This window comes from Callorhinus ursinus, unplaced genomic scaffold, assembly GCF_003265705.2.
Source record: "Callorhinus ursinus isolate GAN/ISIS: 27379988/994484 unplaced genomic scaffold, GSC_fseal_2.0 scaffold14, whole genome shotgun sequence".
NCBI classification, from domain to species: Eukaryota; Metazoa; Chordata; class Mammalia; order Carnivora; family Otariidae; genus Callorhinus; species Callorhinus ursinus.
In genome coordinates, this window is record NW_027397076.1 from 15,831,840 (window position 1) to 15,846,300 (window position 14,461).

The 14,461-nt window shown below is 37.1% G+C and overlaps 1 protein-coding gene across 4 annotated transcripts in view; it reads left to right on the top strand.

Annotated features, from left to right (window-relative positions):
* Nucleotides 1-14,461, top strand: part of EEA1 (early endosome antigen 1) — a 127,258-nt gene that overhangs the window by 18,071 nt on the left and 94,726 nt on the right. For all 4 annotated transcript variants that reach the window (XM_073900524.1, XM_073900525.1, XM_073900526.1 and 1 more), the window contains exon 2: nt 9,489-9,581. In XM_073900524.1, the coding sequence (XP_073756625.1) occupies nt 9,489-9,581 (93 nt within the window). The remainder of the gene's footprint in view (nt 1-9,488; nt 9,582-14,461) is intronic.

Sequence of the window (14,461 nt, forward strand, 5' to 3'; positions counted from 1 at the left end):
ATTACAAAAGCATTAAAACATAGGGGAGATTCATTGAGGGTCATTACTGAAACAATTTAACACAGACATCACTTTCTTCTTCCTTATATTATGATTAAGTGTTGCAAGAGTATAAATAAGAAACCTGATATAATTTAAAGGACAGAAAGGTTTCTTATTTTAAGGGGGAGATTCAGGAAAGGTTTTATGTCTTTTAAGTTGAGAAGACTGATTTTATCAGCAGTTGCAAAATGATGATTTTCTAAATCTTTCATTCCTTCTGCATACATTAACTGACATTTTTCTGTGAAGAACTTTCAACATCAAGTGGGCTGTTTGGTTGCCATGAATATCAGTGCATACTGGAAGGGTAGAGTAAATGCTTAATTCTTTTTCTTTAATTGCTAATTTTTAGAATAAGAGTTGGTACATACTCTAGCAGTGATGAATGAGCCTTGCTTGTCTTTTGACTTCTTCTGTCCTTGAAGAAAGAGAACTCGTAGATTTTTAAATATATTTTATGAACTCACAGATTTATATATGTTTAGTAGGTTTCAATCAATTGAAGTCAATGGGATTTTTTGATGTGCAAATTGCCCCAGCTTTAGCTAATGGAAGTGCCTTCAAAGTGACTTGTCATTTTGACAGGACCTGATTAGTATTTGCTAGCTTCTTTGCTTTTGGCACAACAGTATGTCCCAGGTTCATCTTGTAATATTTCTGCTTCAGCCTGAAATCAGCCATTTCTCCAAAAAGCCCTGGTTCCCTTCACTGGGGAATGCTATTTTAGATAAAATTGTATGGGCACTAAAGGTGCTCATTGCTTCTGGGTTGTCACTGCTTTTAAGCTTTTAAGTGATAAGAACTAGCAAGTATTTCTATCCCTATATATATGGCAAAACAAAACATGAGTTCAAATTTAAGAGTAGAAAATGGTTTTTACTGTGAGTTTATCTTTTTTGTCTTACACTGAATATCTTGGTCCTAACATTAACATAGGTATTTTTTCCTGAAAATATATATAAATAGCTTTAACGTAATAGTACTACCATTTATAAGACTACTGAGTGAATTTTACTGTTTTTTTAAAAGCAGTTATTTTTGTCCTTATGCTATATCTCACTAAGTCTATATGCTTTTTAAAAAATATTTTATTTGTTTCAGAGAGGGAGAGAGAGAGTGAGCATGAGCAGGGAGAGGGGCAGACTCCCCGCAGAGCAGGGAGCCCGATGTGGGGCTCGATCCCAGGACCCTGGGATCATGACCTGAGCTGAAGGCAGACGCTTAACTGACTGAGCCACCCAGGCACCCCCTATGTAGTTCTTAAATCACTTGAAATAATTATTTTCTAGGTGATTGGTTTAACACCAACTTGAGATTCAGTTAGGTTTTTTAAAAAGTTTTTAAATTTTGAAAATTGTGACATAAAATTTGTCATTTTAAAAGCAAAAAAAAAAATTATGTGATCTGAAGAGAAACCAGAGTATAAAATTTGCCCTTTTAAAATGTGCAGTTCAGTGGCATTAAGTACATTCATATTTTTGTGCATCCATCAGAACTGTCTGTCTCTAGGTTTCATCATCCCACACTGAAACTGTACCATTCAACAATAACTTCTTATTTCCTGTACCTCCTAGCCTCTGGTAACTACTATTCTACTTCTGTCTGTATGAATTTGGTTATTATAGGTACCTCATATAAATGAAGCCATATATGCTAGTCCATTTGTGTCTGGCTTATTTCACTTAGCATAAAACATGTCTTCCTAGGTTTATCCATATTGTACGTAGCATGTATTAGAATTTACTTCCTTTTAAATGTTGGTAATACTCCATTGTATGTGTATACCACATTTTGTTTATCCATTTATTGCGGTGTTTCCATCTTTTAGCTATTGTGAATAATGCTGCTATGAACATTGGTGTACAAATTTCTATTCTGGTTCAGTTAGATTTTTTTTTTTTTAGATTTTGTTTATTTATTTGATAGAGAGAGACAGCGAGAGAGGGAACACAAGCAGGGGGAGTGGGAGAGGGAGAAACAGGCCTCCCGTGGAGCAGGGAGCCCGATGCGGGGCTCGGTCCCAGGACCCTGGGATCATGACCCGAGCCGAAGGCAGACGCTTAACGACTGAGCCACCCAGGCGCCCCTGGTTCAGTTAGATTTTAACTGAGGTTTTTAAATAAAAGGAATATTATTAACTAAGCTAGAGAACATAGGAGGAAAAGAATACTTTTCCTCTGGGATGGTAAAGGGTTGAAATAAATGAAGGATTTGATTTTGGATATGATTCATTTGAGGTGTTTAGGGAAAGCAATTATAAAGCACTTGGAAATGTGGGTATAGAAATATAGAGTGCTAAATTAGGTCTCTCTTTTATAGTCTAGGTGAGAGATGATGGCATCTTGAACTAAAGTAATGGCAAGGGAGATGGAGAAAGGATAGATTCAGAATTTATATAGATGATTGGATATGAAGGTTAAGGAAGAGAGAAGAGTAATAAGGCTTTGGATTTAGGCAAGATGGGTGTGAGATGTTTCTGTTATTTGAGGTAGAGAATGCAGATGGGTGATAGGTTTCTGAAAAAAAAGAAAATTTGGTTTTGAATAAACTAGCTTTGGGGTGCTTTCAAGGCATGCAGGTAGAGATATTTATGGGACAGGAAAATATGAATTTGAAGTTCAGCAGAGATCTGGATTAGATTTACAGGTTTTTTTTTGAGATAGAGCGTGAGCAGGGCTGGGGGGGCGGGGGGAGAGGGAGAGAGAGAATCTTCAGCAGGCTCCATGTCCAACATGGAGCCCGATGTGGGGCTCGATCTCATGGCCCTGAGATCATGACCTGAACTGAAATCAAGAGTCAGATGCTCAACTGACTGAGCCACCCAGGTGCCCCTAGAACTTTATTTTTTGTTAGCACTGGGGGTAATTAAAATTAAGGGAGTAGATGATATCACCTAGAGAGTATATGGTAAACTAAGAGGTTGAGCCTGAAAACTCCCTGGGAAGACTTGGAATGCTTTCCATGAAATTGAAAAAATATTTTTGAGGTTATAGTAATAGGAATAGTAGCGAGGGACCTATAATTTGGTTATCTAATTACAGCACAAGGATCAGATAATGTATTTAAAGCACCCTTGTCAAGGTGGTGTGCGTGTTTGCGGCTGGCTTTTCAAACTTTGAATTTGCGAAAATCTTCCTAATTGGTTTTTATGGTAGACAGGGTGAAACAGAGTAACACAATCAATACTGAAAGTTACATTTTATAAGAAATTTTTCTAGATGTCTCATAAATCCCCAAGATTTTGAGGTTGTCTGTCATTTAATTTCTAATACTAGTATCCTTTCCAGTTTCAGAACTAATTTTGCTAAGTATAAAGTGTATATAGTATCCTATAGCAATGTTTTCTTCAAATATTTTTGCAAAAGCAAACATTTATTTTTAGTCAACTCAGCTTTTTCTGTAGATTAATCTATTATTAACTTAGCTTTTGCTGGTTTACCTTCTTTTTTACCTAATTTTAGCTAGAGTGGTATGGGTTCCACATTTGCTTATTAAACATTTATTATGTCTCTTCTACGTGCAAAGACTCTTCTACTTAAAATTTTAGTCAGTTTTAGTGCTTTGCAGGTGGGTAGGTTTTAGAAGTGAGGTTCTTTATCTTTAGTAGGAATTAGATTGTGAACCTGATTTATTTTACCGATGAAATTTTTGCTCTCTTCCTGCTTGATCTTAGTAAAATCAAATGTAGAGTTGGCGGAGTGGAGAGTTTGGAAACTCTGACTTGGCATATCACCAGATATTAGGGAAACTTTTGTTGTTCATCTAAAAAATAGCTGTTTCAGGGCACCTGGGTGGCTCAGTCAGTTAAGCCTCTGCCTTTAGCTCCGGTCATGATCCCGGGGTCCTGGGATCGAGCCCTGCATCAGGCTCCCTGCTCAGCGGAAAGCCTGCTTCTCTCTGCTCCCCCTGCTTGTGTGCTCACTCTCTCTCTGTCAAATAAATAAAATCTTTTTTTAAAGATTTTGTTTATTTATTTGAGAGAGAGAGAGTGAGAGAGAGCACGAGAGGGAAAAGGGTCAGAGGGAGAAGCAGACTCCCTGCTGAGCAGGGAGCCTGATGTGGGACTTGATCCCGGGACTCCAGGATCATGACCTGAGCCGAAGGCAGTCGCTTAACCAACTGAGCCACCCAAGCGTCCCAAATAAATAAAATCTTAAAAAAATAAAAAGTTGTTTCTTATGTGCTTCTAGTTGCTGGTTTTGATTCTGTTTTTCTTTGCTATTAGATAAAGATTTTTAGTCACAATTGGAAGATACAGCTGCTGGTTACTCTGTATTACAGCAATGCAATTATAATTTTCACATAGATTATTTAAATTGCATTCTGTACACAACTGGTCTGAAATTAAATATGTATTTCAAAGAAACTTCATATTGTTAAAACTTCTAGGAAAGTGACACTTTCTTTCAAGGTATTGTATACAGTAAACTTTTTCTTTCTCCAATGAAGTTCTGTTCTTTCATCAAAAACCTTTATTTAATTCTTCTGTAGCAGTTTTTGCAGAGATTAATGCTGCTTTATATTGATCTTATAATTGTTGGTAGTAGAAATCCATTTTTATACTACCAATAATTTAGGATAGCCTATACATTGCAGACATCTACTCTTACTTGGTTGAAGTATATAAACTTTTCCCCCATATTTTCAAACATTGATCTCTTTGGCCAAAGCAACTAAACATTAGTGATGGGCGTTTGATTATAATTATTTGGATCTTTTTGCAACCCCAGATATTTTTTTAAATTTAATTTTTTTTAAAATTTGAGAAATTTAATAGTATGACAAAACTAATGAAATATTTTTTGGGGGAGGTGGGTTGGTGCTTAACAAAATCCATCAATACAAACCTCATCCTTTTAATTAATTTTAAAAAAGATTTATTTATTTTAGAGAGGGAGAGAGTGAGGGGAGGGGCAGAGGGAGAGGGAGAGAGAATCTCAAGCAGACTCCCCACTGAGCAGGGAGCCTATCATGGGCCTCTCTGAGATCATGACCTGAACTGAGATCAAGAGTCAGATACTTAACCAGCTGGGCCACCCAGGTGCCCCATTATCCTTTTAATTACATAGGGAAAAAATAGTAACAACAACAAAAATAGCCCTAACATAAAACTCATCAGTATTATATGACCTTTCAATTTCTTTGTGTTTATATTTTTATATAATCAAAGTCATAATATATCCAAACTTTGTCTCTTACAAACTCAGCATTATATCACGTGTATTATCATTTTTCTAATAAATCTCATATTTTTAATTGTTAAGGTTTTAATTGTCACATTTGCTGAGTGGGTATGTCATAATTTAGTTAACCATTTCTTTGTTTTGAACATAGATTACTTATAATTTTTCACTTTCATAAGTAATGCTTTGCTTAGAATGCCTATTCATCCCTGCCTATAAAAGTTTTGATCAGACATCAAGCCCAGATACAGGGCTTGGTGGAATTTACACCCTTTGAAAAATTTTCTGTTCATGGCAAGGGCAGGAGCTTTGCTCCACTTTCTGAGTTCCTGTAGTGGGCCAGGCTTCTTGATGCCTAAAACATGTAGGGCATCTTGGTCCCCATTATCCTGTAAGAATTTGGTTACCTCTACCTATTTTAGGTCCCAGAACTCTATACTCTATACTCTGTGTGTTTCTGTTTTATTTTTTGTCTACTGAGATACTTATCTTGTTTTTGAATATGGTTCTACCTCTTTAATATTTAAAAATTCTTTATCTGTTATTGATCTTTGGAACTGAGGCAGCTTGGTGTCTATGTTAACTGCAAAAGCTATCTGGACTGGAGTTGTGGCCATTCTCTGTTTACCATGGCATATTTCAATGTTTTATATCTCCTACCCATTCTGTATTATCAGTTTAACCTATTTAATACCTGTTTTGTGTGTGTGTCTCTGTGTGTGTGTGTATAACTTTCTGTCCAACACATTTATTTTCCTTAAAAACCGTGTTCTTATTGGAGTGCCTGGGTGGCTCAGTCAGTTGAGCGTCTGACACTTGACACTTGATTTCAGCTCAGGTCATGATCTCAGGGTTGTGAGATTGAGCCCCCATGGCGGGTTTCCTGCTCAGCGTGGAGTCTGCTTGAGATTCTCTCTCCCTGTCTCCCCACCCCCCTTCTCTTTCTCTAAAATAAATAAGTCTTTAAAAAAATACAGTGTTCTTATTTCTGTATTCTCGGCTTTTGTGTATTTTTTTATTTCATCTAGTTGGAATGATTGTCACTGAAGTAAATTTAACTTTTCCTTCAAGGAATGGGTTTTTTTTTTCAAATATCAGAAGTACCATTGATCTATTTTTTTTTTTAAGATTTTATTTATTTATTTGACAGAGACACAGCAAGAGAGGGAACACAAGCAGGGGGAGTGGAGAGGGAGAAGCAGGCTTCCCGCTGAGCAGAGAGCCCGATGCGGGGCTCGATCCCAGGACCCCGGGATCATGACCTGAGCCGAGGGCAGATGCTTAACGACTGAGCCACCCAGGCGCCCTGGCATTGATCTGTTTTTTTTCTCAGAACTCTGTTTGCATTCAGAGCTCTTTGATTTAGCATTTAATTTTTTTCAAGTTGTTTCCTACCTCCTTTTGTTTACATTAGTTTTGTTTCTTCAGCCAGGTTGTAGTCTACCTCAAAGTACCGTCCTTATTTCTCTTATGCTGTCCCCATTCCTTTTGACATCCAGAGCCTTACAGAACGTTAGATATTTCATGGGAGATGAGCAGATGTGTTATGTACTTTTTGGTTACTGTAAAAGATACCTAAATTTAGGTAATACTTTTCTATAAAAGCATAATTTGGAAAATATCTATTACTTTAAATTTTTAGCATAAATTATTCTTTTTTTTTAAGATTTTATTTATTTATTACACAGAGAGAGAGAGCAAGAGAGCACAAGCAGGGGGAGTGGCAGAGGGAGAGGGAGAAGCAGGCTCCCTGCTAAGCCTGCTGCCGAGTGGCTAGCCCCATCCCAGGACCCTGGGATCATGATCTGAGCTGAAGATAGACTCTTAACTGACTGAGCCACCCAGGTGCCCCTAGCAGAAATTATTCTTATTCTTATCCGATTGTTTTCACAAAGTAAAACTTTCATAGGTAGAAAAGTTAGAATGCTTTATATTGTTTCTTCAGGATCATCATTACTGTAATTGGACTTCTCATTAAAATAATGGGATTTTGGCGACCTGAGAACAGAACAAGAAGTTATTAGACAGTTTAACAATAATCAGGGGAATGTGTTTAAAATAAGGGTATGAAAAAGCATCGATAGTTTCTCTCTTGTTTTTCCTTTTACTTCTCATGCCTCTTGGGCTTACTTAGGGTCTGTTTATTAGGACTCTTTCAGGCAAATTTGAGAAAAGGTTTTTTTGGTGGCGGTAATAGGATTATGTAGATATATCTTTGAATTCCTTACTTCACAGGGAAGGTAAATCTCAGATGAAAAGCCACCTGCCCTCTGGAAAAGTAAATGATAACAGAAATGGGGAAAATATAATTCTTGGGAGGTACAGCTTTAGTTTCCAGTGCTTTTGAGGATGAGGTCACTAGTTTTAAAAACCATGGTGGTGTGAAGCTATTGAAATGTTGAGCTTCAAAAATGAATTTCTAGTTTTATACAATTCTTTTTATTAAGTATATAATTTAAAGGGTCTTTAACTTTTTCACCATTGAGCTACCTTTTTTGCCAGATGCACAAGTATCATCAAATCTAGATAGCTGGCTTTTATTTCTTTATAAATTCATGTCTCAAGCATACCGTTTTGGGAAAGAATCTTGCTTTGTTTTTTAGAGGAGGGTAGCTGATAGAAGAGTTAAAATATGTGAATTTTATGGATTTTAAAGGAACACAATAAAGTCATACTCTGGATAAGTTTACAAAGTTTTAGAAGGTTACATTTTGGGAAAATATGACAGGAATGTGGATCGTCCAATTTGGAGAGGTCTGCTTTCTTTTTTTTCTTATTTTCAATAACGAAAAATTTCAGTGTAAAAGTAATTAACTATGGATCTAGAATTCTAAAAAAATGAGCAAAACCAAAACCTAAAGAACTAAAAACGAAAATATCCACAACTGTGTCTTGCTACAAAATCATTTGTATTTTGGGATATTTGAATCTCTTATATAAATAGTTTTTATACATAATTATAGTGTGTATGTTTTGTCATTTTTCTGTGCAGCTTTTTTTTTTTAAAGATTTTATTTATTTGACAGAGAGGGAGAGAGAAAGAGCATAAGTACAGGGAGAGGCAGAGGGAGAGGGAGAAGCAGACTTCCCGCCTAGCAGGGAGCCCGATGTGGGGCTCTATCCCAGGACCCTGAGATCAAGATCTGAGCTGAAGGCAGATGCTTAACTGACTCAGCCACCCAGGTGCCCCTCTATGCAGCTTTTATAATCATTTTAATTAATGATTTTCAAAGTAGTATCATTTCCTCCTTATTTGGCATTGATGTTGAATATTTAATAGTGATGAATAGGATGTTTGTGTGTTGAGATAAGTACAGTGAATTGCCCTCAGTCTTGAGTGCTTGAGGTGGTACATCTCAGCGGAGATGTCCAGCAGAGAAGCAGTATGGTTTAGTGAATATGAGCTAGACTACTCAAGTTAAAAACCTTTCTCCCATTGATTAGCCATGTGATTTTGGGCAAATTAGTTTCCACACCTCAGTTCTCTTTTGTGTGAAGTGAGAATAATGATAGTATGTACCATAAATCTTTTTTGCTAAGGATTATTAAGTTAGTTGTTGTGTTCTGAATCTTTCTTCTTGCCCAGTGTTTTACTAGGTTTTTAGTTCATTTAAGATAACACCTAGGTATTAATGAATGATAACGTTAGAGGATAAGCGTTGCAAGAGAAAAAGAAAAAGACCTTTAACCCTCCAGAGTGTATGTATTTTTGGTGATGGAATATCAAGTATTGGAGACAGATTGGTAATGATTGGCATGAATGGGCTGTATTGATCTTTTTAGCTACCCTCAAATTATTGTAGTTTAGTTGGTGTAGTAGAGAGAGCAAGGCAAGAGGAATTAGAAGATCAACATTTTAGCTCTTTCTGATTTTTGTTAACAGCACAATCTTGAGAAGTCTTTTAGCCATTTTGAATCTGTTTTCTCATCTATAGAGGTAACATGTGCCCTACTTCTCTCAGAGTCATTATAATTAAATAAGATGTTCTGTGAAAGTGAGTTGAAGACGGTAGGCACTTTATATACAAAAATAAGCTTTTTATTAATTTAAAAAGACTAAAAATGAGAGAATGCATACAGAGATCTTGATACAGTATTAGGCACAGTCTTCAATAAAGGATAGCTGCTAGTACTGTTATTTTTATTGCAAGGACACCTACTTTTATGTGTAAGGCTAGCCCTGATTACTGTTTAGGTTGTTAAATACTTTATAAATATATTGTTCATATCTATTTTGATTTTTTTTTTCCTTCTGTGTTTCAGACTCCTGGGAGAGTTGGCTCTCAAGGTTCTGATTTAGATTCATCAGCAGCTCCTATAAACACAGTGGATGTCAATAATGAAAGCTCTTCAGAGGTATGGAAATAATAATTTGGCAATAAATTTGGTATTATTTAAGGGAAAACGGGCAGATGTTTGGAGTAATGGTCAGTAATTTAAACTTTTGTAGGAAAGGTTCTCATTCTTCTTACAAACTGGAATGTGACTTTTGAATCACACTTGTAGAAAAATCCTGGTGTTTAGTTGTAAGACTGAGGAAGTGTTTATTAAGACTGAAAATTAATACTGTTAATTTGTCTTCAATGCTAATGTCATCTCAACTTATGGAAGATTTTAAAATCTGTTTGTAAAAATTACCAATTAGTGTTTACACTGTCATGAACTGCTGAGCTAATGAAAAATTAGGTTATCTATAAAGTTTATACATTGTTTGTTATCTTCATTTACAACTTTGTAAGAACTTTTATCTTTCATAGTTTATTAAAATTTTTTAAAATTTTTTATTGTAATGTTAGTCACCATACATTACATCATTAGTTTTAGATGTAGTGTTCCATGATTCATTGTTTGTGTATAACACCCAGTGCTCCATGCAGAACGTGCCCTCTTTAATACCCATCACCAGGCTAACCCATGCTCCCACCCCCCTCCCCTCTAGAACCCTCAGTTTGTTTTTCAGAGTCCATCTTCTCTCATGGTTCGTCTCCCCCTCCGATTTCCCCCCCTTCATTCTTCCCCTCCTGCTATCTTCTTCTTTTTTTTTTTCTTAACATATATTGCATTATTTGTTTCAGAGGTACAGATCTGTGATTCAACAGTCTTGCACAATTCACAGCACTCGCCATAGCACATTCCCTCCCCAATGTCTATCACCCAGCCACCCCATCCCTCCCACCCCCCACCACTCTAGCAACCCTCAGATTGTTTCCTGAGATTAAGAATTCCTCATATCAGTGAGGTCATATGGTACATGTCTTTCTCTGATTGACTTATTTCACTCAGCAATAACACCCTCCAGTTCCATCCATGTCGTCATAGTTTATTAAAAATTAGTGGGGAAAGTAAATCTAAGAAAGAACTCAAGTTTTTGGAGAAGTCAGCCTTAGCAGTTGCTTTATTATTATAATTTTTAACAAACAATATTTGCTCATTATAGAAAAAGGGGAAAAGGAAAGAGCATAAAACCCACCAATAATATTGTCCCTAAGATATTGATGTACTCACATTCTGCTCTGATAGTTTCTGTCAGTTGCCCTTTTCTGGGTCCAATTGTATTGCCTTCCCAGTCCTCTTTACTGTGTTCCCCCCTTCTGCACCTCTTGGTGAGTCTCTGTCTTGTGTATTTCTGGATTTGTCTCTCTATCCATTCATCTCTCTGTTTTGTCTCTTTCTGGCCATCTGATTTCATGTATATGGATATTAACCATGACAAGATCTAACAAGACCATCCATGAGGGTGAGGAGAAAAGTTATCAGTTGAACTTTATTAAGAGCAAGTTTAATTGTTGTCCTTAGACCAAAAAAAAAAAAAAAAACAAAAAACTCCAGTGGGTAGTGAGACTGCTCAGTGCCTGGTAATCCTTCTATATTTTCTTATTAGCATCATTTTCCTACTCTCTGATAGAGTTTTACTCTCTTCTTTATCCTCAAATCTCTCATGTGTCTTACCCTATCCCACCTTTCCTCAGGCACCTTCTGTATCACTGAGAAAATAGGAGCTATTAGGTGAATGTCCTTGTTTTGATACCAAAGCTATTTGCACCTTTATTCTCCTACTTTAATACATGGAAGACATTTCCCTTTTCCTATCAGATTTCAGTCCTTTCTCTTGTGCTCTGGATTCCCTTCTCTCCCACATTCTTGTCTTATTCTCTCTCTCTCCTGCCACTTTAGTTTTTACCTATGTCATGAATTATTCCTATTGGCATACAAATACTGCTCTAGATATTCATATGCCCACTGCTAGGGTACATACTTGTCAGTGTCTTGGATGATACCTCTGTCTGTCTGTCAGTGTCTCAGGTTTGTTTCCCTTTTACCTTAAGTTTGGCATCCCACTTTGAACAAATTCTAGCTTTGAACTTTGTCCCCTTAGCAGCTGTCTGTGTGAAATTTGAAATATGGTCTCCAGGACTTTATTTTTTTTTAATTAATTTATTTTTTAGGGCTTGAACTCATTACCCTGAGATCAAGACCTGAGCTGAGATCAAGAGTCAGATGATTAACTGACTGAGCCACCCAGGCACCCTGGTCTCTACGGCTTTAAAGAAATAGAAGTTAAAGCAATACCTTGGTTTACTTATGTCATATTTATGTCATATTTTATATTTTATTATATATAATATTGTCTTAGTATGGGCTGTTGTAACAAAAGTACTATAGACTGAGTGACTTAAACAACAAACATTTCTCAGAGCTCTGGAGGCTGGGAAGTCCAAGATCAAGGCAGATTCTGTTCTGGTGAGGGCCTGCTTCCTGGCTTATAGAAGGCCATCCTCATATGGCTGAAGGGGCAAGAGAGCTCTCTGAGGTTTCTTTTATAAGGGTGCTAATCTCATTCATGAGGGCTCCACCCTTATGACCTAATCACCTCCCCAAAGGCCCACCTCCTAATACCATTACTTTGGGGGTTAGGATTTCAACGTAAGAGTTTTGAGGATACATGTTCAGTTTATGTATATATATGTATAATACATATAATATGTATAATATGTATAATACACAATGTAATAATATGTATAATACATAATGTAATAATGATATATATATATATATATTTTAAGATTTATTTATTGGGGCACCTGGGTGGCTCAGTCAGTTAAGCGTCTGACTCCGTCTCAGGTCGTGATCTCAGGTTCCTGGGATTGAGCTCCATGTTGGGCTCCTTGCTCAGTGCAGAGTCTGCTTATCTGCCTCCCAACCCCCTCTGCCCTCCCCCTTTAGCTTCCCCCCCACCTCGCACTCTCTCATTCTCTCTGTGGAATAAATAAAATCTTTAAAAAAATTTTTTTAAAAGGATGTATTTATTTGAAAAAGAGAGAGAGAGGGAACACAGTGGGGGGAGGAGCAGAGGGAGATGGAGAGAGAGAATATCAAGCAGACTCCCCTCTGAGCACTTAGCCTGATGTGGGGGGCTGGATCTCAGGACTCTGAGATCATGATCTGAGCCAAAATCAAGAGTCTGACAGTTAACTGACTGAACCACTGAGGGGCCCCCAAGTTTTTATATTCTTTAGTTGTTGTCATCAGGACGGTTGTTCAGACTATTTAGTATAATGTATTGCCAGCAGCAAACATCTTTGTTCACTCTTTATTCCTTTCTAGTCTGCCTTCCATTCTTAGTACCCACTGAAACTACTCAGTGATGACCTGCATTTTCCTGGTCCTTTGGGTAGTGAGGGCAGGCTTTTTTTTCTAAGTGCCCACTGAAGTTTCTAGGTTGCCAGCTTCTCCAGTATCCAGTCTGGAATATATGAGGCAAAAGAAAACCCAGAGTATTTATCACTATGTCAGTCCTTGGATCCTGAGATGCTTAGCTGGTCTGCCTTCTCGTCAGCTTTCGGAATTTTCTTATGTTTGTTTTATATGCGGGGCTCGATCCCAGGACCCTGGGATCATGACCTGAGCCGAAGGCAGACGCTTAATGACTGAGCCACTCAGGCCCCCCAAGATTTTATTTTTTAAGTAATCTCTAAATCTAACGTGGGGCTGGAACTCACAACCCTGAGATCAAGAGTTGTGTGCTCTATGGACCGAGCCAGTCAGGCGCTCCAGGAGGAGGGTTGTTTGAGTAGAGGATACTGTCTGTGGGAGCAGAGTGGGAAGGGAACTTGCAGTTAGGCCATCTGAAGCTGTCTCATCACCAGTTGACAAAGCAGTGTGTAATATTGGGCCTTAATTTTTGATTTTACACCACAATCAGATATATGTGATGTGTATATTTTTTCTCAGTCTGTGGCTTGCTATTCATTTTGTTAATGGTGTCTTTCAAAGAGAAGAAGTTTTTAATTTTGTTAAAGTCCAGTTTGTCAGCCTTTTCTCTTATGGTTAGTGCTTTTTGGGTCCTTCTACAATGTTTTTTGCCTAGCCCAAGATTGCAAGGACTTTCTACTATGCTTACCTCTGATATTTAAAAAAAAATCATTTTAGTGTGTATATTTAAGTCTGTGATTTATTTTAAAATATTGTGTATGGTATGAGATAGTGGTTGAGGTTCATTTTTTTCATATGGTTATGGAAACCAGTTCTGTATATGGTTGTTTCAGTACCATTTGTTGAAAATGTTGAAAACCTTTCCCCATTGAATTAAATTTTCGCTTTTGTGATAAATCAATTGACCTTATATGTGTAGTTGTATTTCTTTATGCTCTTTGATCCAGGCATACAGAACTCCTGCTTTTAAGGTGTGCCAAGTTTGTTCTTATCTCTGGACTTCCTGTATGCTGATTCCCATGCCTTACCTGCTCTTTTACTTCTTTGCCTGGTTAACATGAGATTATCCTTTAGGTCTCATTACAGATAATTACTTTTTCAGTAAACTTTACTTGACTCACATGTGGAATAGAATTTTCTTCCATGTGCTTCTGGGGAATTGTATTTTATATCCTTTTGGTAATGATTATTATTCTGAGACTCATTAATTTATCCAATATGTATTGTTGTCAGACACCGTTCTGTTTGCTGGAGATACGGCAGTGAGTAAAATAGTCAAAAATTTTTGTCATGGTAGAGCTTATATTCTAGTAGGTGGAAATAGGCAAAAAACCCCAAATGTCTAAAAATGGACAGAGGGAAACAATTGGTGTTATTGAGAAAAATAAAGTAGGGAAGGAAGCATAGAAAGTGTTCTGGGTGGTTGCAATTTCAAATAGGATTGTCAGGGAAGACCTCTTTGAGAAGGGAATAGCTCAGGAAGAACTGAAAGAAGTGAGGAAATGAATCATGTGGGTTTCTGG